This window comes from Necator americanus, chromosome X, assembly GCF_031761385.1.
Source record: "Necator americanus strain Aroian chromosome X, whole genome shotgun sequence".
In the NCBI taxonomy this organism is placed as follows: Eukaryota; Metazoa; Nematoda; class Chromadorea; order Rhabditida; family Ancylostomatidae; genus Necator; species Necator americanus.
Window position 1 is genome coordinate 5,669,349 of NC_087376.1, and position 25,013 is coordinate 5,694,361.

The 25,013-nt window shown below is 38.5% G+C and overlaps 2 protein-coding genes across 4 annotated transcripts in view; one reads left to right on the forward strand and one right to left on the reverse strand.

Annotated features, from left to right (window-relative positions):
- Nucleotides 1–6,694, reverse strand: part of RB195_021563 (uncharacterized protein) — a gene marked incomplete at both ends in the record, with an annotated part of 46,529 nt that extends 39,835 nt beyond the window's left edge. For all 3 annotated transcript variants that reach the window (XM_064208373.1, XM_064208374.1, XM_064208372.1), the window contains one exon: nt 6,538–6,694. In XM_064208373.1, coding sequence (XP_064064253.1) covers nt 6,538–6,694 — 157 coding nt within the window. The remainder of the gene's footprint in view (nt 1–6,537) is intronic.
- Nucleotides 6,516–6,986, forward strand: RB195_021564 (uncharacterized protein; the record flags this gene model as incomplete). The annotated part of the gene is made up of 1 exon (XM_064208375.1): nt 6,516–6,986. The coding sequence occupies one exon, from the start codon at nt 6,516–6,518 to the stop codon at nt 6,984–6,986; it is 471 nt and encodes a 156-aa protein (XP_064064256.1).
- Nucleotides 6,987–25,013: the final 18,027 nt, after the last annotated feature.

The following is a 25,013-nucleotide window of genomic DNA, read 5'->3' on the forward strand; positions in this document are numbered from 1 at the left end:
CGATGATTAAAGTTCTGTAACCTGCGCGCAACCACAATACAAATTCCCCCCCTGGAATGTTTTGCGTGAGCGCAAACTTGTTCCAGATAAGACACGACATCTAGCAAGCGACCTCACCGAAGACCGTTGAGCTTTAATTTAGTTCATGAGAGAACAATGGCATATCGCCGGAGGAACCCACCGTCGTAGTCAGCAGGCGGAATATGCTCTTCAGGAATAATATTCAACGAGTAGGTGCTCTGAGTGTACCATGGCGATGCGGACACACGTCTCATGCCTCCTTTAAAAACGAAAGTGTGTCAGACTGTTTAGGAAATCAGCTGTTTAGTACAGGAAGCTACAGGCGTAGCGAAGGCTGAAAGAGTCCCGGCGACTCGTCGCCAGTGGGCCGCCCACTGACCGCGTCCGCCGCCTCTCTAATCAGCACGCTCTTTCCTGGTCGAAATGCTCTGCGCATCCTGACCACACACTGTGATTCGTGGACCTCCTGATAAGATCTCCGCAATCAAATGGTCTCTCTTCGGATCTTCAGAGGAGGGTACTAATCTCAGCGGACACCGTCCCATCTCTCCGTCACTTATCGTGTCTCTGCAATGGATTCAGACGCCTGCGTGTCAGTCGCACTGACCGTCTCTCACGCTCATCATAAAGGGACATTTTTGCTCGTCAATGATTCAATTATGAAACGGTCACTCGCTCTGTCGCTGGTCAAGAGGCGGCTATCCGATTTCGGCGAGTCAGAGCAGTATTTACGGGGACATTGATGGAATGCTGTCCAACTAGAATCGCTCGCACGTTTCCAGAAATCACTGCGTGGAATTTCGTTGTCGATATGAAACACTGTATCTCTATCTGGAGAACTCCACAAGCGATTAAGTATCGATAAGGCAACTGTAGCGAATCATTTATAATCCAAAGATCAATCGAAGATTCGCTTATTTTCAGCGAAGTTCCACTGCAGAACAAAGAAACGAATCACAAGAAAGATTCTCGTTGCTGGAAACACTAGCAAGACATATTCTACAAATTAAAAAAGGACATTAATTGATCATTGTTTTCAGCAGAGCGAAAATTTATACTATCACCAAAATCAGGATATTTTCATGCCTGAACCTCAACAAACACTACAACACTAGTTTTATCTTCTCTTCTTGGCGTCTCTTTTCTTTTTCATTCTTATCCTTTCTATGCGCCAGATAATTAGAGAGAAAGAAAGCTTCGCATGGATCAGAGACCAACCACTCACTTCTGTTCAATCTGCTCTATCGCATAGATTTTCTACTATGTTTTCTTCATGGGGGTTGTCTTAAAGGAGGAAAAAGGCTTCTACAATAACCAGTTCTGCGCTAGGAATTAGTGGCCGATTTCAAATGTTCGTGGTGTCTATTTTCAACACTTTTGTTGCCTCAATTTCTTGGGGAACTAAGAAGATCAGAAACCTCTGTATGGTGGTGGATGATCCACGTTAGATATTACCGTGACTGTTGGATACAAATCCATCAACAGCCGCATCTTAGCAAATTCATGAAGAATGACTATGTAGTGAAGATCCGGTTTACGGTTACAAAGTGGCCGCAACTTTAGCTAACCTGGTTACACTATCCAGAATCCTGTGTTTCCCATCTTTAAAGACCAAACATCCTGTGACAGCATGTTTGGTCTTTAAAGATGGGAAAACTTGTAGAGTTTGTTCCTATTGGCAGTAATACAGAATAACACAATTTCAATGAAGGTTACTACAGCAATACTGTTACGTCCTCAAACAATATAATAATCTAATTAATAGCTCGGAAGTAAAGTAAAGTAAGTTAAGACAGACTGCTCACACTTTTCCAAATGGGATGTATATCTATTAGTTAAAAACTACTATCCGGTGTTATCCAGAAAATAGCAGGAACTCCGACCAAAATGAAATATTCAGAAATTAACATTATTGCAAACTCTCTCCTTAGTCCTAATAGATTCTCAATGCATTGTTGCAGGTTTTTAGAACGAGTTAAAGAGATTCCGCTCAAGTGCGCAGTGGAACTGATGCAAAAGTAGATCCAATCTTCACATATCCGTGAAAAAAAAGAATTGAGATTAAAAGGTGAGAAAGTAGAAGAAGAACTTGGCAAAATCAACGTGAAGTACTTTTACCGTTAGTGTTGTGTAGAATTTAGAACGAATCTAAATTTCTCCTTACTCGTATTTAAATTTAATTAAGTGACTGTTTCAACTCTGAACAGTTCGCTCTGAAATGCGAATATTTCAGCAAGGTTCCAAGAAGAGAGGATCTTTAGAGACCATACTTCCATTTTTTTTTAATTGCAGCACTGGTTAGCACCTCCTCGATATAAGAACAAAATAGGGATTGTTTCTTCATATAACGAAGTTAATGTAGTGAACCATACGAAAGGAATCATGTGTAAAATTCAGGAAAAATCCATCACTATCGAAGAAAGCGTTTAAATAAGAGGTTTTTATGAGTGCAAATAGCAACGCAAGGATAGATGAAACGAATGGTCTTCGATGGATAAAAAAAGCGAAATCCCAGAGAAATGGCACTTTGCCACGTACTCCATCATTCCTTCACCTTAGCAATTTCCTCATATGACTTGAATCTGTTAAGACTGAATGAAGTCTCTGCGTGAGATCACTCATGTGAGTCTTTGATGCTCATTAAACAGGAAAATTTTCGAAAAAAAAATGAGCGGTTGTACGTTATTAAAGGCATCACCCCACGAATCAGATGGTACGGGTTTCAGGTGGAGTATTCGTATATTAAGGAGAGGAGGTGATTCCGTCCATTCCTTTCTAATTGCCGTAAAAAAAGGCGGCTCAGAAGATACGGCTTCGACCGTTCCGGTACGCTATTTTCTACAAAGAGTTCGACTGGAGCGCGCCATCCTTGTGCACGCGCCGCATCTTCCGGATCGTTTTTACGGCAATTAGGAAGAAACGGACGGAATCACCCACCTCTCCATAATCTGTGATCCCGTATACGAATACTACACCTGGAATCCGTACCACCTTAGATTCGTGGGGTGGTGTCTTTAACTCCATGTTTTCAAAATTCTAAAATAATGAAATCCTGAAAACGATTAATAATCATTCGAATAATATGTTGTTGTTTCTTACTTCATTGTACCAACTATAAAGATGCCTAGAGAGCAAAATGTTGTGAATAGTCTGACATATGTATACAATAATATATGTATAATATTATATAATACATATATGTTGTATATAATACGTAATCTCAAATATATATATATATATATTCGAGATATACACTATACATAGTGTAATCTCGGTTATGAGAACATTTCGCACACCACAACAACGAACTCATGAAATATATTTCAGATAAAAATGATAAAGCAAAAGATGGTGTCAATTTATGGATATTTTCTGAACTATGCACATTTAAAATTTTCGAAAACCATTCAGATTTCTCATGTGCTTAATTTTACTATGGATGCGGTTTATTACATGAACACTCTTTTTGCACGTTCATTTACTTGACACGTTTTTTTATAACAATATTTCTATTTTAAGTGGCCAAGAATCCACAATCATTCGATTAAGTAATCTTGATTTTCATTTCGTTTTAGCATATTTCTGCAATTTGAAGCTATAAAGTAGAAAATTAATACTCTTTTATATTTATATTATTGTATAATATTATTTATTATTAATAGCAGTCGGTACAATAGACTAACAATAACGTATTATACTAAATTTTATAATACTAGCTAACATTTATAACACCATTAATTATTCATTACTTAAATTCATTATTTAGATACCTAATACTATCGAAAACAAATCCACTTCTGCTGAATTAAGCTGTGATTTCAGGACTACTGTTGGTGAGAATGAAGTAAATTGGCGCCACCTGCATTTCAATCCGATTATTTCATTTTAGTTTTAGTTAGCATCGATAATTATGATGGTTTAAGCCGTCGTTTTCTTCTTACATTCTTCCCTATTAGACTAAATGATTTAATTTCTGAAAGAAATTAAGAATGACTTTCGAATTCCAAGCGGAAACGAGAACGAAAACATGCGAGAATTATGGTTCCGAAGCATTGTTCAGAAAAATATTAAAACTTCCAAAGCACCCCACATATGTACAGCGAAACATCCGAAAAACCTCCATTTCTTTCTTAAAACAAATCCCTTTATTTACAAAGAGAGAAGACATGATTAGAGGCTTAAGAAAAAGAGCTAGCACAGTAATGTTCGCAATTCCCTAGTGCAGAATCTTCCTGTAATCAGCACACACTTGCTCCGGAACTGCTCTTTCAGTACGCATTTACTCGAACTCAAGTTTGCGTTCTTTTCACTGATTCCACAAATTCAAGAGAAAATTCATTTTAGCAAGGCACGAGAAATCGCTATGCGTTGAACAGAGGACTTTTGAGTACGCGATAATCCGTTAGAACGTTTTAATGCCGCACATGGCAAGATCCAGAAGAATATCTCCAAAAATTTTTATAAATTTAACAGAGCAGGGAACTCTTCTGGATCTTGCTGTCTTCGAAAAAATGTCGATGCATACAAGCCCTAGGAACTGTGTCAGGGAAGAGCTGGTAGGCAAAATTTCAGCGTGAAATCGGCTAAGATGGAGGTGATGTCGTCGTGTACGGGCCATTACTCGAATCGCTTCTACATCATTAAGTTTCGTTATGAAAACATGACGGATTACATTCCCGCTTTCCTAACGACCCAACCGGATCCCTAAAATCTTTTGAAGGAATTGCCGTGCCGAATTTGAACTATGCTCAGAGAACAAAACGTCTTCCGAGGCATCTCGTAACTCAACGTTTGATGGTCGTTGCGTCAAGGTCCCAACCTCTTGAGGAGTTCACATGTGCGGAAATAACAAGGATACATGAACGGCCTCGATAAATAGTTTAAATGTGAAAAGAACTCCACACTGCGAAGTGATGCACTATTTACAGTGAAGGTGTACTTTTACGAAGATATTACTAATTTAGGGCCGTATCTTGGAGATCTTGGACGTCACCAGAACATGAGCGCCGAGAAATTAATTAACGTTCATCTCGCGTTTGACAAATAGATTGTGAGCTAATTGTCAAGGAATTGTTTCTCTGTAATCACTCGTAGTACGTGAAAAATGAACGATGCAAAAGATCGAAAGGCTCGGACAATCGGATAAAGACATCGGTTTTGCCGATTTGAACAACACCAACAAGAAGATTTCTATTCTTCACTGATAACATCCTATTCTTTTTTTACACAATGAGCTTAAAGAAAACATGCTGAATCTTCTCCGAAACATGTGCAAACCAAACAGATGACCAACATGTGCAGATTAAGGAGCAAACCAGACTGGACAATTTTCTTCTCAAGAAACCACATTGTTGGTTGGCTCCTTTCCTTTCGCTTCGAAAAATAACCGTTCCGGTATAAATCAGCTTTAAAATTCGAACAATCTTTCCAAAAGTTTAGGATCTCTTGCTATATTTGTCAACAAGCACAGAAAATCGTTCAGCATGACGACGCACTGTTTTTTTTTCTCACAAAAACAATTCCACCTACTAGTTTCTACCCCCTCATCCACCACCAATTATCCGCGAAAAATAGCCCATTGCTCGTGAAAATTCGATGTCATAACCGTGCACACGTAGATTTCGTAATAGTCGATCGATTCAAAAGGAAATCTTCCGAGTATCCTGGCATTTCTCTCCATTGCAAACGAACACCTACGAAAGTGAGCAAAGTAAACATGTAGATTTGGCCCTTTAAAGTAAACAACTGACGAGTACATCGAAGAACTGAGGGTATATTGGGTCTACGATATTTAAAAATTAAAAAGAAAACGTGAAAACAGGAGAGGAACGAGTGGAGTCAAACAGATGGTAATCTGCAAATGACTGCGGTTTAGGAGTGAACTCCTACAAAAGAAAAATTCCAACGAAATTCTCCTAAAATTTTTCTAATTTTAACAGAGCAGGGAACTCTTCGCGATTATAATATAAAAAAAATCAGGATTACCATTAAATAAAAGGCACCTACATTTTGTGGCAGAATAAATGTTTCGAGTAGGTGAAGTTTTTGGCTGCGAGTAATGCAACATTTGAAGAAACGATATTGAATGAATGAAAAATTGAAAATTATAGAATGAAAAAGGAATCTATTCTTAGAAAAAGTAGAACAACAGAAAAGGAAAGGAGAAGAAGCAAGACTACAACGAAAATGTAGAACATGAAAAAAAAATAGTAAAGAAAAAAGACTACTGGCAAATTTAATGCAAAATTCGTAAAAGAATTAGACAGAGGTGGCAGAAAACAGCAATATGAGATTTGATGCAAATATCCCTCCTTTCGAAACAAAATAAAGGGTCTTTATTCGTTGGATTGTAACGTTACCCAGCAGCTTCCAATTTATTTGAAATAATTGAATTTTCATGGAAGGCTCTGCAAAAGCAGGAAAGAGCCAACTGGCTACTAACGCTTGAACATAAAAAGACCAAATTTGTGAAGTTTACACGAAGAAACAGGGCGATGTTTCAGGAAAAAAACTCACCAAAATCAATCAAAGGAACATTGGCGATCAACAACTTGTGCGCTTCCTCACAGTTCGGATGCTCATCCTTTCTTCTGCATAACCATCGGAAGAATGAGGACAAATGCCGCCATAACCAGTACCATATCAGTAACGGTAATCGCAGCAAGCGCTTCATTAGCCACTTGTGGAACGAATTATCCAGAGAATTGCATGAGACGTGGCATGATGTTGCTGCGTTGCCGATGGGATATTATTCAGCGATGAATCGTCGACGACAAAGTGACGAAACAGAAGACGCACAACGCCGCAACCAGTTCTTTCCACAAATATTGATCGAAATAGTTCGTGGATTTGATGAAAAAGTGTCTCGTACGAGGAAGGTGTCGGATCAGGATCGGATCGAACGAAGAAGCAGCGGTACGGTCGACTGTTCAAAGGTGGTGGCTAGTTGTCGTGGTGGTGCATGAGGAGCGAGAAAGGTGAAAACAAGTCGGTCGGTCGGTTGTAGGCGGGTCTCACGTCGAAAAACGATCGCATAACGCGACTTCTGTGGAGGTTCGCACCCGTCTCCATCTCACGCCAGATACATATCTGTAGCATTTCAACACCGTTCATGGATCGCCTCCAACCATGTCTCCCAATCCATCCCCAAATTGTGACATTTCCTGATATTCATGACGTGATACCGAGCAGATACTGTAGTGGTTCTCCTCTGAGATTTCGACCTAACGCAACGATACCTTGGATACGAGGGAAATTAGCCCTACTACTCTTCTATCAACACTGAGAACAGCTCGAAAAAATAATGCTCGTCCCGAGAGTAAACCAGGCCGCACAGTTACGTGTACACCTGGGATATTCGTAGCGCTAGTCTGCGGAATCTATCAATCTTATCCGTAGCAGCGTTGTATAATTATAGTTTCCTGTTCGCGATTTCCAGAATCTTCAAATCTCCGCTACAGAACACAAATACAATAGAAACACAGTAGCAGTAGCATCCAGAAAGACTTCATCTTAAGATAGAATCACAGCAAAATTAAGTAAATTTTATATTGTTTTTATCACACCATTCTGCTGTTTTAGCTATATCGAATAAAATCAGCCTTTATACAGTACTGTGATGTGAATTTAATTTTAATGCGTGAAATGCACTATTAGAGACATGAATATATGAATGTTAACGATTTATTTTATGTGCCATAAAATTCCAATGTTCAATTATTTAATTAGTTCATGTAAGAAAAGCGATTCACCAGAAATTTCCTCATTATGTATGTCATTGTTGACGAACGAATACAGTATACATGAAATAAGAACCATATAAGTGTTTCCCGTCCAACGGACATAATTCAATGTGAACCAGAAATGTATATGTGAGTCCTTTCAATATTCTTTCTAAATAATTCAACTTACATTACGTATTAATATCTAAATTGTTACGGTAGAGCTCAAGTAAAAATGCTAATCCAACCAATTCAATAGTTCCACCTGAAATTACAGGAGAAACACTCCGGATCTTTCACTAAAGTCAAGCCAACTGAGAGTCCTCTAATGGACCTGAAATCCTAGAGAAGACAGTAATTCTCCTGAGCAAGAAACGCTTTTCAAGACGATCCTAGATGTAAAAATAAATATCATTCTCTCCACACCTCTCTAAATAGCAAAAATTTACTAGTATATCGAATCATTTTCTCCACAAAGTACATCCATAAATAGACTAACGGAATTTATACATGACTCACTTCAGAGAAATGACTTTGATTAAAAAAACCGGAGGTATATTACCATATACCATCTCTTTATATATTATTACGTTATTTCTGAACAGTACAAGTATTTAGGATGACTAAACGGACGATTTATCACAAAAACGAACAATTAACATAATTTCAACGCCTTTCTCATCTCCATGGTTTTTTTAATAATAGAAAAAAATGAGTGCATGTAAACTTTCCGATTTATGATTAACATAAAGAGAGTTTTTTTATGGAAAAGCAGACCAGACGTTTCATCTGTAGACGGTATTGGTTATCAAATTTTCTGTGGTATTATTTGAGGATTCCTTGTACGAGTTGTGCGAATCCGAAGAAGATACGGGAAAGTAACACGCTCGGTTAAATCTTTCAATCCGCAGCGAGGATCTCAACTGTTTCTTTAGTAAGAAAATCGAAAAAAAGAAGACTTTGAAATTGTTTTGGACTGGAAGGATTTCACATATAACTGCCTATTTTGTAGCCTAAATAGAATAGCTCCCATAATCGAGTTTTGTTAGGATCGACAGAGTTCGGTTGAAATTGGAAACAGAACTTTTTATTAGATTGAATTATGGGAAACGAATATTCCCCACAAAATTACCGTGTTTGAAACTCGGGATCTAATTTCAACCGTATAACTCTGCTGCATCTCTCACTCTTCCCTGATCTATTGGGTACCTTTGCAGGATAACGATGAACTGCGAATCCAGAGTTTTCATTCATCAATGGACCGACTCTTAAACGCAGCACATCAAGAAATTGATGTTGGGCATCTATACGACAATGTAGAGTTCGAGGTGTAGACTATAAGCACAATCGATGCCATGCTCAGTTCTCTCTGATCGTCTTGAAACTCGACGTGGGAAACGGCCCTAATTCCGACGAGGCACGTTAAAACGCGGGCCCCGGTGCACGCGCCACGCCCGCTCCATCCACTCGCATGCGGTCGACAATTAATGAAGTTACTTTAGCAGCTTACTCGAGTAAAACCAATGAGTGGGCTGTTGCGAGAACCGAGGCAGTGTAGAAGGGTGGCGCGTTCTAACGCACCTCGAAGGACGTTAGGCGGTTCCCGCGCTGTTTTTCAGGACAATTTTAGACAATTTTTTTGAGTAGCATCTAGCAATGCAAAGTAGCATAATTCGCAAGAAAAAAAAATACCTTACCTCTAACACTGCCGAACTTGGAAGGGCTGAACTCAACAGCCTCCATCCTAAAAGATAGAGATTGATGACGATAAAAACGTCGAGTTCGATGATAACCGCTATATCACGAATGGACAGTGAAGCAATGGGGGAAAAACTTAGAACAACAGTCGTGACCGTGAACACAACTGATTCATAGCGTCGAAAAACACTTTAACATTGTCAAGCGCACGAACTGAGAAGTGTACGAAAGCAAATGTACGGATTGCTCCGGAAAGATTTTATGAGGAGAAAACGTTTACTAGAATATGAACAGTAATCTCTCTTATATACGTAGACTTGTGAGGACATCCGAACGAGGGAGTTGGGATAGTGGTGACATTTTGACGGCTATCGAATAGCATCATTTGTGCGCATCGCCACCAACGGCAAATTTGTTTAGGATGCGAAAAAAAAGTTCTCGTTCATCGATATCTTCATTATTCAACTTATTTATGCAAAACCTCTCATAAGACTCTAGAAATAAAATTCCGTTAATTTCTCCAGAAATGACACAAATTGGATATCAACAGCACTTGTCCGTGAATAAAAAAGAATATAATAACAAAAGAAGAAAGAAGAATAAACAATAATAATAAATTAGGAATTTGAGTTTGATAGGTATAAAATGCACTTGAAAAACGTTTTTTTTTGTGGGAATTTTTTGATGATCGGAAACAAGGAGCAATTTTTGGAGTTTTATGTACTGGTATAATCTTTAAAACATTGATTTTCAATCAATATTCTATTTTTTGTGTTTCTCTTTGTAAATTCATTGTTTTCGTTTAATTTTAATTCTATTTTTATTTTTTAACACTTAATTCAACATCTGCAAATCTATGTATTTTGTGCATTATCAAAACAAGAGCTACGAATACTCATCAGACATTCTAATGACGTCTTTGAACCGTATGATATCCCGTTATTTCCACATACATTCTTTATAATCGTCTCATTTTTCCTGAAATAAATATTAGCGGTTCCCAAGCAGTAAAATCAAAAATGGTCACGATAAATGACACGACAACTTCACATTCTATTTCCTCACACGTCACATTACCGAATGATTGTACCAGCAGTCGATTTACTTCTAACCTTACACATTTTCCTTCGTTTCTGGAAGAAGAGGTAAATGGTTTTCAAAAACTTCATGAAAGGGCCATTACATGTGCTTGCTTAACAAAAATTTTAAACTGCTTGAAGAGTGAGAATTTTTCTACACTATCAGTGCAGTATTAAATAAAATTTAGAACAGTTTTGATGCAGAAACGTGATTGAAGACGGTTTACAGAGCAAAAAAAAAAGACAAAACGTTCAGCGGGAATTCAATAACAACATCCGCAATCAAAAGCAACGAATAAATGTCAAGCAGCCCGTGAATATTTGTCATCACCGTTTGCCAAACTCTCCTAAAATCATGGTTTAAGCTAAACGTTCGATTGCATCAAAATTCTTTACTGTTCTGATACCATCGTTTTTCCCTTGATTTCTACTCGACAATTATATTCGATAGTTTCTCGAAGCTAGGGAAACTCAGAGTGAAAATTATGAGCAGAAATATACCATTAAAATACTGCCAAAATATCATGAAAAATATCAAAAATATCATAAGGGTAATATGAAAATTTCTGAATTCTGGACGAGTTACAAACAACATTTCTGAAGAACAATTTTATCTCATAACTTTAATTAAGGAATGTTTCACTTTCACGTTGCTAGAAGACCATGGAAAAAGAAAAACTTTCGATTTTTTAATTCTCACTGTTGCGTCTGTAAATTCTTGTGATATTCAGAAGAGGTGCGTCTTTGATTGATCCAGGATTTTCGCGATCCCTAACATTCAATATCAAAGAGAAAGTGGGTGGGGCGAAGAAAGTGAACCGTAACAGATGGAGAGATTTATGACATTATCCTCTTATCCATTAATATATAATAGTTTTTCTTTTGCTAACTCCTGAATTAGAGTTAGATTAAATTCTACTGCTATATTCGATTTAATTTCTTATCATTATATGCTATGATGGGTTAGGTTTTTGTGGTGTTTTATTCGAATTTCACTGGTTGAAATAATTCGACGAACCCCTTCTGAGCAGAGTTATGCAAAAAGGTGGTGCAAAACAGGCGCATAAAACGAGGTGAAGAGTTTTCACATATAACCTTGAACTTGAAAAGGAAATGAATGCACAAGCACCGGTCCACAGTATCATTCGAAATCACACAATGGGAGCGCGCCAAAAAGCGATTGCGGCATCCCATCATACAATGGACGGAGGAAATGGAGGAAAAATAAATCACAAATAATCTCCGCCAGGAACGATCGGCTATGCAACTCGCAACAACTAACGATCTTTTGTTGGCTTGTCAGAACAACTCATCAACTACTTTGACGTAGAACTGTACAGTTTAATCGTTCTAAAGCAATTATCCCTAATTTTGTCCTGACATGGATCTTACCACCGAAAAAAACATGTTTCCACAAAAACAACGAAAAGTAAACATGGGAAAAGCGGTGAAATTATACAAGGTGTTCATTCCTAAGAATTGATTGTATGTAGAAGAAAGCGGAGAAAGAGTTTTGCAGAAACACTTCATTAGAATTATTTAAAATATGCAGCGAATACATTGATACGCATGCGAGTTCTCGCTGAAGCAAACATATTATATTGTGTTTCCGGGAAAAATAGCATACGTAAGAGAATAAAGAAGATATCTGCTCATAAATGCAAAAATTCCCTCGCATTTTTTATGAAGACGGAAAAAGTAGCGTCTGCTCTGTTTTAGAAGCTTTTCTGCATCCGATCCAGTAACTTGATACATCCCCAGGAAACTGCAGTTCCTAAACCAACAGAGGATATTTCTTAGGAATGAAATAAGATAGCGCATATTTGCAAGGTAGAAACTTGGGTTGCACAGCATCTGGGTACATTCACTCGCTTTCAACGTTAAAACTGGTTCACCTTGTTTCCCTCCGTTAATATTAACAGCAAACGTTGAAAAGGAGGAGAAAATAAAAACATTTCCTTGTTCTTGTGACGAGAAGAATTCAATCGTTCTAGAAAGCGTAACACAATTTTCCCGAATATAGAATTATATCACCCCTTCTTTCTTTCCTTCTCCAACGTAGCGGTTCTGAATTAACAAAAACAAAACTTATTCTTCGAGTTCCAATATCCATTTCACCGTTATTTACGGTGCACAAATGCGAACTCATCTTCAATATGAAGCCTTGGAACGAAGAAAATTTTTTTTCAAAGAAAAAGGACAAAAGCAGAAAATTAAAGCCAAATTCTGTAATCCTCTACATGCGATCAGCATTTTCAAATGAACAGTTGTTAGAAACTACTGAAGGTGGAGAGAGAGTGCAAAAATCCAGATCAGGCACATGCGAGATGGACACGAACCCGCATAAAATTGGAAGGCTCATTGGGTTTTCCTTCAGAAGAGGTGCCCTTCCTTAATACTTTTCTTAAGCGCTGAGGCAGAGACAAATCCAATCACCTACAATACGGCATCAGTAACCTACCCAGAGCGGAAAGGTAAATACACACGAGTGTAGAACGAGTTTTTGCTCTGCGAAAAAAAAAACGTTGTTGAACAAACATAACGCAAAAAACATTCAGGACAAAGGTTTTGAAGTTTTTATTTGTGGAGAATACGGGTTCTTGGTGAGCACTTCCACAAGTAAATCAAGCAGTAATTCACCTCAAGTGTAAGTCAATAGCTACGTTGCGTTTCCTTTTTTTTCTGGCGGTAAATCCTTTTTGAAAGTCAATCCACAAAACAAACACTTTGGTGAGGTCGTGGGTACATACTGTACAGAAATTAGACAAAAAAAAAACTTCTTTTCAAGAAATAATTCCAAGATTTTTGTAAGTGCTGAGTAGGATAAAACTTGGGAAAAACCTTCTAAGTAAATCGTACTGGTTTCAATTTAATCAATTTATAGCTGGAAAAATGATATTATTTGTTTAAACAAATGGTAAATTTGGTTCATAAACGGGTATTACGGGTGTACACGAAAGTAATGAAGCAGCGCTATCGTGGTTTAGAATGAGGAATGAGTGAGTAGTGATTGTACTGTGAGTATTATTTAAAGAAAAAACATCCGTTAGAGAGTCGTGAAATCCTTGCAAAGATTTGAATTTAAAGAAAAGGAACGATGAAACGTACAATTATAACTCCCGGTTACCGATAACGCCTCTAATGCGTATTACACTATTGATTACAAAGTAATACAAACAAATTAGTAAGTAGAATAGGGCTAACACTGTGTAGAATACATATATGGATAGAGTTGCGGTCAAGCAGAGGTTACGTTCACAAAACTGGTTTCGATACTACGATCTAGTGCGAAAGGAGCTAGAGACGAACTTAAAATAGAGGTCAAATACTGGTTTCGTCGGGATTTAGGAGGTGTGATTTTTCGGAAGGAGTGGTTTCGAAGGAAGGCTCAAGGGACATTAGATTTATTCAGAGAGCGGTATCTATACTTTCCCACAAAAAAACTATAAAGGAAAGCTTGTAGAAGCTTGCGGTTTAACCTTGTGCGAGGGTTCCTCCGCTTCCTGAAACCATTATGTCCACGTGGCCTAGAAAAACGCAAACAATTGCTACGAACTGTTCTGTGATGAAAGAAGACTGAGGTCCAATTTAGGGATGTGTAACGACTCGACGCTCTTCGCCGAAAAAATTGACGTACGCTCATCGGACAGCTGTCGCGTGCACGCAACGACGTAAACGCGCACATTTTTCGAAGCTTGGACGATTTCCGTAAAATCGCGTTGAGGACGACCACACGTAGCAGGCACGTTCCAAGGGAAAGCACGTCACTGCTACTGTCAACCACCTGCTCGCCGCCGGCTGGTGGTGGTGACGGCGCCGTCGATGCTATGCACGACCCCAGCAATGTCGTTGAACACAACACTTGAGCAGATACTGTAGGTTGCCACTAAAATGCCGATCAAGGACGAATTAACTACGTTTTGGAAGCGGAATTTATTAGATTTCTCAAATCGTCTCACACATTACTGCTTCCCAATTTTTACGAGGACAATGCGCGGATTGGGAGAGTCCCACAAGACATACATCGCTGTGGTTTCAGTTCGGATCAAATTTGACTATCAGGAACATCCAATTATACTGATGAGATTGACTTCATTGAGAAAAATCGCCAGAACAAGCGCTGTACTTCCAAAAATAACGATAGACCGCTGAACATTCGCCAAGGTTGACAAAACAATGGACGTAAAATGTCGCCGGCGTTGACTTAGTCATCTTATCTTCGTGAGGAAAAAGGAAGAAAAAGAAAAAGGAGTTCGAAGAGATCGATAAGTGAACATTCAGAAAAAATCGACTCTGCAGTAATTATTCGCAACACTAAAAGGAAAAGAAGCGATGCGAGCGAAAAAAAAAAAGAAGTATTCAGTACAAGAACTATTTCTACTCAAACTATAGCGGAATAATAAATAATAAATAAATATATGATTTTAATATTCCTTCTTAATTTCTCATGATGATGAAAAAATGAGTGAAAGCTAGGCTTTATATCCTTGGAAACAGTTGAGCGAAGAAACCACTACAGTATTTCGTTAATATCACCGCGCCGAACTCCTCGAACGGTAAGGTGGAGTAGAATCGCTAGTTCTTCGACAGAAAAAGAAAAACACGATCCACGTCTCTTTCATCTTTTCTATAACGCACTTCAGTTTAATCTCTATTACAAAATTTATAAATATATATATATATATACTATTTTAACATTTTGGTATTTTTACCAGGTATAATTCCATGGCTGCAAAGATTTCGAAAACTTGACTGAAATAACATGCTCCAGCTCCATTAATGAGTGACACAAGTAGCTTGAAATTTTCTTTCTTACAAAATCAGTAAGAAAAGCATTGTTGTGGGACGCCCTTGTATCCCGACCATTTAGCCTAACAGTGCTTTCTGTTTTTTTTTTTTGCAATTAAACTATACAACTTCGGTGTTCTGCATTACATATATGTTGTGATTTATGGAAGTTCATAAATCAAACATCAAATCATTAACAAATATGGCGTGACTTCGGTCGACACATCACTTTAGAGAACGGTTCTCGTACTATGAACTGTTCCAATTTTCTCCATAACATGTCTCAGCGGCGGTCAGTTTTCAACTTGTAAGATGAGAACCTTCCATGTGATATTACAAAAAAACTCATTTTTTTGCAAGTTATCGATTCTTTCTTCTTAAAATATCGTATAAATATGTTTTCCACCAGGAAGAGACCTATTGAATGGTGTTGATTTTGAAAAACTCCGTATTATTCAAATTTTCATCGCAGACTCCGTCAGCCTTCTGTAAAGTTATTATAAAAAAAAGCACGCCCACCGGCCCACCTCACACCTTGGGACACACACCGAGCTACGGCTGTGTTACTGCATTGATTACTGCATTTTCAAAGAATAGAATAACTATAGAGGAGAATACTATACTTACAAAGCGATATTGTTCGTTTTATTCCTTTTTTATTCCCTTTATTTTTTAGGTTCTACCTGCATTCTTCGCTCTTCAAAATTAGATCTCTTCCTCCTCGAAAAACAAATCCACTTGATATCTGAAGAAGTTTTCGATGAATCGCAAAAAATGTGAGCTTTTTGTCAAGAACAAAAAAAAACAAAAAAAAAGTCACAAAAAAACACAAAAAAATAGTCACGAAAAATCTTCATCTTTACAGGTTCAAAACTGACCACGGTTAGGACATAATGTGGTAAAAGTCAGAACAATTGTTAAGACGGGGATCCTTCCCTAAGGTGATGTGTCAAAGAAGGGCCCACCTCATTTATTATCGATTTACAAAATATCAAATATCACGAAAAGTAATGTAAAACACCAAAGTTGTAACGTTAGCTGCTAAAAAGCAGAAAATTCTGTACAGTTAAATAGAGCTTGAGGGACAAGGGTACAACAACAACAAATACTTTTCTTACTGATTCTGTGAGAAAAAAATTCAAGCTACTAGTGTCACCCGTTAATGGAGCTGGAGCATGTTACTTCATTGAAGTTTCCAAAATCTTCACAGCCATGGAATTATACCTGTTAGAAATACCAAAATGTTCAAATAGTATGTAAATTACCAAGCAATATATTAGCGTCAAAAATCATATGTCCTTGGGGCGCAATTATCTGGGGCTCAGCCCTGCTAATATATAGTTCCAAGTAATTTTTTTTTTCGAAAAAGTACTTTAGTTGTTAGGTTTTAAGAGTTCTAATTACATACAATCCATAAGGCTCGGACATACGAATCTACTGATTTGTAGATTTTATAGTAGAGATGAAATTAAAGTGTGTTATGAAAAAAGGACGCGGATCCGCGATCGGGATACTGTCGAAAAATTAGCATTTCTACTGCTACGATGGCTATCTGTACGTTCCATGCACTTTCCTATCTATAGAAATCTATTTAAAGAAGCGCGCCACCTTATTATTCTTGCTACAGTACCATTATCATGGCTATCCTAAGATTTGTGCCACCAACTGAACCAAAGCGAAAGTCCCAACAACTTCCCCGTAGCTCACCGCAGACAATATCATGAAAGTGTTCCTTTCTGCATGGCTGCCACGATCCTATCGTAAGAACCCGAAATTATAGCTCGCAGAACTTTAGAAGCGTTTTGGACGAATGCAAAAGGTCCATAAATGAATAGAAAGGAAGAGTGATTAGCCGGGACCAACGAATTGGCTCTGTATCAAGACCTTTGCGGGTTTTGATCTACGGGGTCATACGCGGGTCGCATCCTAGTTAGTGTTAACGGAGCGATTGCTCCACGCGGATATCCGCTAACATCACGGCAACGCGGTTACCGAAGTAGGCACGACAATTTGAGCTCTTTTGGTTTTGTTTCCGGGTGTAATATCTTAGGGGATGATGACTTGTTCTGGATGAGGCATTTGAGAGGATACATTGGAAATGTATTTCCTTATTGATAGTCGAATTTAAGCAACAACCAAGATTGTTAACAAAATTTATTACGGCTAACGTTTCGGCATTGCCGCCTTCGTCAGAGCCTTAGTAGCCGCGTTGCCGTGATGTTAACGGATATCCGAAAAAAAAATTAAATTAAATTCGACTATCAACAAGTTGCAATCTCTATGCCAAGATTCAAGGAAAGTCGAACTTTCGCACTTCTGTATGTCCTTACTTTCCAGGGTCTGAGGAAGGCGACAACGCCGAAACGTTAGCCGTAACAAAGTTTGTTAGCAATCTTGACTGTTCCTTGAAGTTGACTACCGACAAAGCGAATGTCTTTATCAAAAAACAAAACCTCTGCGGCGATGTTCTGGATCTTATTATTGTCAGCTCACGGATATGTAGACCTCATGTTTCAGCTAAAACAGGCCATAATCTGTCTGCTCCAGTCAAATCGCTTTTCAATCTCCTTCTCGAAATCCCACCGGATTTTATTCATTTCCAGAACATCCATGGGCAATAGTTTAGAGGCTGCCCGTAATCTAGTGTACTTAGCAAATATTGCCGAGAAAGAACTACATAATATATGGTTGTGTAGTCGAAGACAAAGTGAGGACTCGTTCCTTTCAAAATCCACGCTTTATTCTGCCTTTAGATTTCGTGGAATAGAATAGCACGGCTGAGTACACACACTTCACTAGTGGCGAGAAAAACCTTTGCAAACATGAAAGCCGTGCTTTCATGAAATTAAATATTTGAGGCAAATGAGAGTAGAAATAATGTGAGATAGCAGAGTGGTGTTTTAACGAAATTATGCATAAATTACTTCAAAAATAAAACCATAGGCACCTCAAACACTGAGTCAAAAATGGAACTTACACAAAAAAAGAAGAATTCACGCTATTAAAGCTGCCTTTGTGAATATAATGGCAAAGAACAATCTCGGTTGCTGTTCTCTGGAGTCACGAAAGCAGCCATACTAAGTGTAATGAACCAAATCCGAAAAACATTGACTGACGTATGAGGGTCAAGCCCGTTCCGCAGATTAGTGCGATTTCTTGCTATTACCTCCGCCTTCCAAATATCTGGCGAGAAAAAAAAGAGATGAAGTTCTACAACAACTTCACTATTCCTCCCTCTCTCATTTTCAAACAAAATAGTCACACTTAGTGTTGAACCAAAATATTGAAATGTGCTCAAGGGTTATTGGAAGAGCTTTCTAAAATAAGATAGGGGTTAACAAATCCAAAGATAGAGTTAAGAACAGCAAGAAAAGGGAAAGACATAAGACACGTACAGTATACTTTCGAAGATGAAGCAAATCGTGAAGCGACCAATGTTTTCTGGAACACTTTCGGGATTCCTATCACTTCGCCTTCTTTTCAAAGCAGGACCGTGTTTTTGTAAAGGAAAAAAAAAGCGGCCGAAAACCGACCGCGACACTTGCAAGAGCTAGGTACTTGAAATTAGCGGAAAATTCTATGAATGTTGTCCTTGGAATCGCGCGCGTGTATGTCTTCAGAAAGTGGATACCGCCAAAGAAACGCCGGAATTAGGTTGCACTTCCTGTAATTAATTAGATATACTTCGGCAACGAAGTGAAGTGGATGCGTAAATTCGTAGTTTAAAGAAGAGAGATCTCTAAGGGAGTCTTCCCTGAATTTTCCGATAGTTATTTTCTTTCAGAAAATCGTTAAATCACCACAATATGGAACACATTGTTGGGCGAGAAAAACTTTCTTAAAGGAGATTAACACGAAACCAAGATTAATAGAATTGCAAAGAGATGCGGAATCCGTGGAGATGCCTCGAAATCCGTCTCGTTGTCGTTCATGAAAGAATTTCACGTCGTATTGTGGGCCGAAATTCGTTTGCACAACTGCGCTGAGAGGAAAAAAAAAAGCAGCACATTTGTATGTTTCTGCAACCAAAACATTTGGTCGATTAATTTTGTATTCATTGAAAGAATTTTTCTTTGAAAAGCTACGATATTTTATCGAAATCCCCCTATAGGTTATTTCAATAACCCAATAACTTAACGGATTATTATCTTCAAGACAAAAGAGAGTCAACGTGGGAAATTTGCTCACGGAACCCTTAGGATTCAGGAATGGTGAATTAAATTCAAATATGAGCACTCCTGCCGAATATTATTCTAAAGAATTGGTCAGTGCTAATTTTTGTGGAACTAAATACGGTTCTCTATGTACATACACATACCATTTCCGGAAATAACAATCCAAGGGATACCTCACAAAACGAGAGTTGAAGGCTAGAGGCTCGTCTCAAAAATGTTGGGCGCGAAAATAGTTTCAGTACAAAAGAGACTTCTCTTAAGCTATTTTTTACTACTGAGAGCTTGTATGATCAAAAATCATGAGGAACTATATCGAGGTCACTACAAACTTAAGCAGCGAGAGTCAACATAGTTTCTGTAGTGGCAAACAACTTTGGAAAACAAAAGTTAAGTTCAGGACTCGACAAATTGCTTCCACAAACCGGAACGAAAAGATAGCAGCGAGTGTCAGCCGAGTCATAGATAGACCTCTGCTTTCGAAGTATGTCAGCTAGAAATGATAGCAGAAGGCCATTCGGCGTGAATCTGGCGTGAAATTTCAAACTTTTCTCGGTGGAAGGGAAAGTGATCGTTGCAAGTATTTGCATTTTGATGGTAGAAAACCAGTAAAAATCAGGAGAGAAAGGAGCAATGAAGAAGAGGAAGTGTCATTGACTGTTAGGAATGTTAATGCGAATGAACACCCGTAGGGAAGGTGAGATAGAGAAATTCGATCTAATTGGCAATAAACAACGACGACCTTGTAAAAGCCGTGCAATGGGCAGCGAAAGGCTGAGAAAATTCTGCTCGCACGTCGGACGTATAGACATCAGGCAGCTGCTACTGCAGCAGCAACGAACAACCAGAAATGCCTGGAATTTCATGGATTTTAGAGAGCTTGTCCACAGACAACGGCTCGTCCCCACTGATTCCGGCCGGCAGATGATGGACAAAGGAGAAGTTTGGTATATGCGTGTGAAGAGGATCGGTGACGGTTTCGCACACCATTTCACTTGGCCGTTAGGGGTAGCGCGAAACGAGTGACTCATTGCTCTCTGTTCCTCGGTCCGTGCCGGCCAATGATGATTTCAGATCATCCTTTCTTCTTATTACCATTTCACTTAGTATATGGCGGAAAGGCAGTAAAAGATGTCGGACAGATCGTGAACAAGCGAGAGCATGAGTCTGAGAACACGGTATATCCGTCGTATTTCAGGACTTTGAGGAAAAAGAGCACAAGCCGGTGTGGATCCGCTGAGACTGCGCTCTCATCAAAATATCCCTGAGAAATGCTGAGGATTGAAGCAGCGAATCAAAACCAGGAGAAATCTTCGCGTTAAGGGACGAAGGTCAACAATCTCTTTATTAGGAGTCGTTGTCTGCTTGGAACGTAGTTACAAACAATGCCTACTTGTTCGTCTCCTGCTCCCCTTCTATTGAAACAGAGCAGCTGTTGTCAAAGGAACTTGAGCTCGTTCTAGGACTCATTCTTTTTATAGGCCATCATCACTTTTTTCCTAAGTGATGCGACAAACGCATCCATTGTATTTTCATCAATGTCAACCAAAGTGACAGAACTCGCTTTCCTTCATAATTGAAGAGATAAATCACTTCTTTTCGTTGCAACCCTCTCCGTCTCTCTCCTCCCGTCCTCAATTTACACTCGTCAAAGTAACAATTTCAGTAGAAAAAAGAAGTGCGGAAAGGAACAACCGATAGAGCACAGAAACGTGTTGCTCGCGCAAAATTCTACTCAACGATTCAGCGCGTTGTCTCAGGATAGCATTTAGATCAACTGATGCGGAAATGAATAAAGTTTAAGGATTGTTTGCGATTACTCTGCTCTATCAACTCATTTTAAAGTTTCTAATACTATGATATTTTTGTTGAACATCAACAAATCACTTTTTTATTATGATAAGATTTGAAAAGAGTCATAAAGATTACAGAATTCGTAACGGAACAAATGGAAGAGGAAATCATTTAAAGTTGTTTTTGAATGGTCGCACTCTAGAACCCGTTACTTCATCAGCAGGAATTGTCTGTGGTACACTTAGTGAATGAGTAAACGTTCTGTTATATTAAAAGAAGCATCCGCAATGCTTCGCGGGAAATCAGCCTTTTTCAAACTTTTTCCATTGTAAACCTTCCCTGTCTCATGCAGAAATCGTATCCTGGTTCGTGTGAGAACAAGTAGTGACGTTAACACGTCATTACTTACACAGCTGGTCATGAATCCAGGGTGGATTGGAAGGATTGCGTAGGAACACATGCCATTCTCTTATCGCATACCAAGCCCATAGGACTGGGCCCAATAAAAAGCATCTGATAGGCGTATTACAATACGTATCCAAGCGATGGTGCGACTTGATGACTGTTAAAGGATTCCCTTTTTCTTTGTGCCATTACGATTCTAAGGGTGTCGTAAATCTTCTACAAGCTGCTGCACACTCAAAGCCAGTCCGTCTTTCCTTTCTTAGGGAATAGATGGATTGAGATGTGGAAAAGCTTGTCTTATCGTTTAGTCGCATGATCTCTTCATGTGATAGGGACAGCATTTCTTTCAACCATTCCATGAATTTCTTTGGGAAAAAACATCTCAAAAGAAAACGATTTGTCAGATCTCCAACCTGGAGTTCCTCCACAAACAGTTAGTATTGAGTTAAATAGAGGTCTCGAATTTTCCATTTTGTGCAGACCACAACAATTTCTTGAGGTCACTACAACATTTGATAACAATAGTAGCAAACGAATTTTCAGTTGAAGCTTCGCACCTAAACCTTCTTTTTGTACTTTTTTCTTCTTTGTATTATTCTGTGTAACCGAGATTTGCACGTAAATAAAAATAATTAATAATAATAAATAATTACCGAGAATCGCGAAGCGTCAGCAAAACGCAACTGCCCACAAAATTTTTCAAGCGATCTTTGACCTAATTCCAGTTCAATTTAAAAGGGTGAATTATTGAAATATTATTCAAACATCATTAATACATATATTATTTAGCATACAGAGTCAAATTTCAATGATATATCCATATAAGGATCCTTTGTCTACTTAGAACATTCCTAGAACCTAGAACAAGCAACTATTATCCATGTTCAATAGTCATCGCACGAACGCAGAACGAAGGTCCAGATTTCCAAAAGCAGAGTATATCTTTGAAGAAAATAAGTGTCCATTCCGTTCTAGAGCCTCTATTTGGAGAAAAGCACGAAAATGAGGAAAAAGAGTGCGAGAGCTGACATGAAGGAAGCCGGTTGACAGATTGAGGCATCGTCTTCATTCTGGTTTTGATGTCTTATTCCTCTGAAGTTAGAGGAAAAAAGTCATAAAAGTCATTGCTGATGACCTTCACTAGGCTTTGAAAATGGAAGACGATTATGCTTTTTTTCGTATCAAGAAGTAACTCAATGAACATACAACAATCTAACAGAAACTCAATCATGACAGGTTTCTAGAGATGTTCCTTATTTTAGTGTGGAAAGGATTGTGTGACAGCAGATGTGCACTTAGAGAGTAAGGAGAACCTCCTACAGAAAGTTCTGTTCAATCCAGATTTTGCTGGACTTACTCGATGAATTCTCGCTGTTCAAGAACAGGGAGAATTCATCGAGTAAGTCCAGCAAAATCTGGATTTTCTTTTTGTAATACTGAATATTTCAAACGAACGAATCTCGTCTTCCAACGGATTCCTATAACAGTTGAGCTGAGTTTGACTGGGGAAGAAATACTTGATGACAAACTTGTTTTGCGACTAATGTGTGAAGGAAGCACTCTGCTGAGGCTAATGCTTCCAGAACGTTAAGTAAATGCATTTTCATGTGGTGACACTGACTGCTCCTCATACGGTTCGATGCAATTAAAGCGAGATTTGAAATAAAATGAAATCAATGAGAATCGTTTCGTGATCTATTTACGCATCAACAGAACGAGAGTTCGAAAGCTATATCATCCATGGCACATAAGAAGAGCATAGATTTCTGGATGAAGCTATTTTCGGCAACACTCATCCCTTATAAATGTGATACTTTCTACTCCACGCAATTGAGGCGCTGACTGATCCGCACAACTACAGATTATCCGCGAAAGACACATCGCATAGAGTATGTAGATCCGAATTTCGATCCGTCCACACAAACGTGCATTATCGACGAATGAATTGTGCACGTTACGTGAAATAATCACTCAAAATTTCAAAAAGAAAAGAGCAGTCCTCGACTGAGAACTAGTTGTGTACCTGTCGTTCTCTCGCGTGATAACTCTCGTTTCGATGGTCGTTTTCGAAATCGTCGTACTTTCGAGTTGACAGCGATGTCATGTAGATGTCCGCAACTACGGCTGAGACGTCGGCGAACTTCAGGGCCAACTGTTCGTCTCCATGTGGTCGAGTCAGCATGCCAAAAACGTGTCATCTTATCGCGGTAGAAATTTATTTCATATCTGTAAAAGAAGTGATGAAATCTTTGAGATAGTAATACTTCCAAAATATTGAAATCTGCTAGTTAAATGCTTTATTTCCACTTTTTTCCATTTATTTTTCGTTGTATTCAATAGTGGGTGGTGCTATTTTCGGATGCTAAGACACTAAATGGAGCTCAACAAAATACAATCTCTTTTCCAAGTTGATTTCGGCCTAATTGTTAGTTTTAATCATATATTTAATCATTTGCCTGAGCCCTCCCTTCTAGTATATTTTGAGTGAAGAAATTCACTGATTTTTCATGCGGTTTGAAACCACATAACAAATCTCGAAAACATCAATCCACCATAGGCACTCGGATCTGTGGTGTAACATCGAAATTTTGATATTCCAATATCACATTTTCTAAACTTTTCGACTGAGTATGTTATTGTTTTCAAAGCGGAACGCTTTATAACTTTTTTTCAATTTTTCTTTGTTAGGTTGTTTCAATCATCCTATTCAAAAATTATCGTAATCATCCCACAAAATCTTTCCAAAACAGTAATTTCTGGAAGATTTTTTCAAAGGAATCAGATATTTGAGTTAAATATAAAAAGTGTTTCTTATTTCTACTATATCTGTTTCTTATTTGATTCAAACTTGCAAAACTAGTGGGACATGGAAACTATATTTCCTTACTGATTTGATATCTTTTACACATGGTTCTATTCTCTCGATAACCTCGAGCCATACTTTTTTCCTCTATCGTGGACCTCTTCTCTTTTTTAAAGGCATCACTCCACGAATCTGAGGTGGTACGGATTTCAAGTGGAGTACTCGTATACGGCATAGTAGATTGTGGGGAGGAGAGTGATTTCGTCCATTTCTTCCTAATTGCCGTAAAAAACGGCCCAGAAGATACGGCTTCGGGCGTTCTGGCGCACTTTTCCCTACAAGGAGTTCGACTGGAGCGCGCCAGCCTTGTGCGGTGCCGCATCTTCGAGGCCGTTTTTTACAGCATTTAGGAAGAAATGGACGGAATCACCCTCCTCTCCATAATCTACTATCTCTTATAAATGAATATCCTGTTACATGCACTTCTCATGGATTTTTCTCCTTATAAGAATAATTCACCTGAAATCTGCAC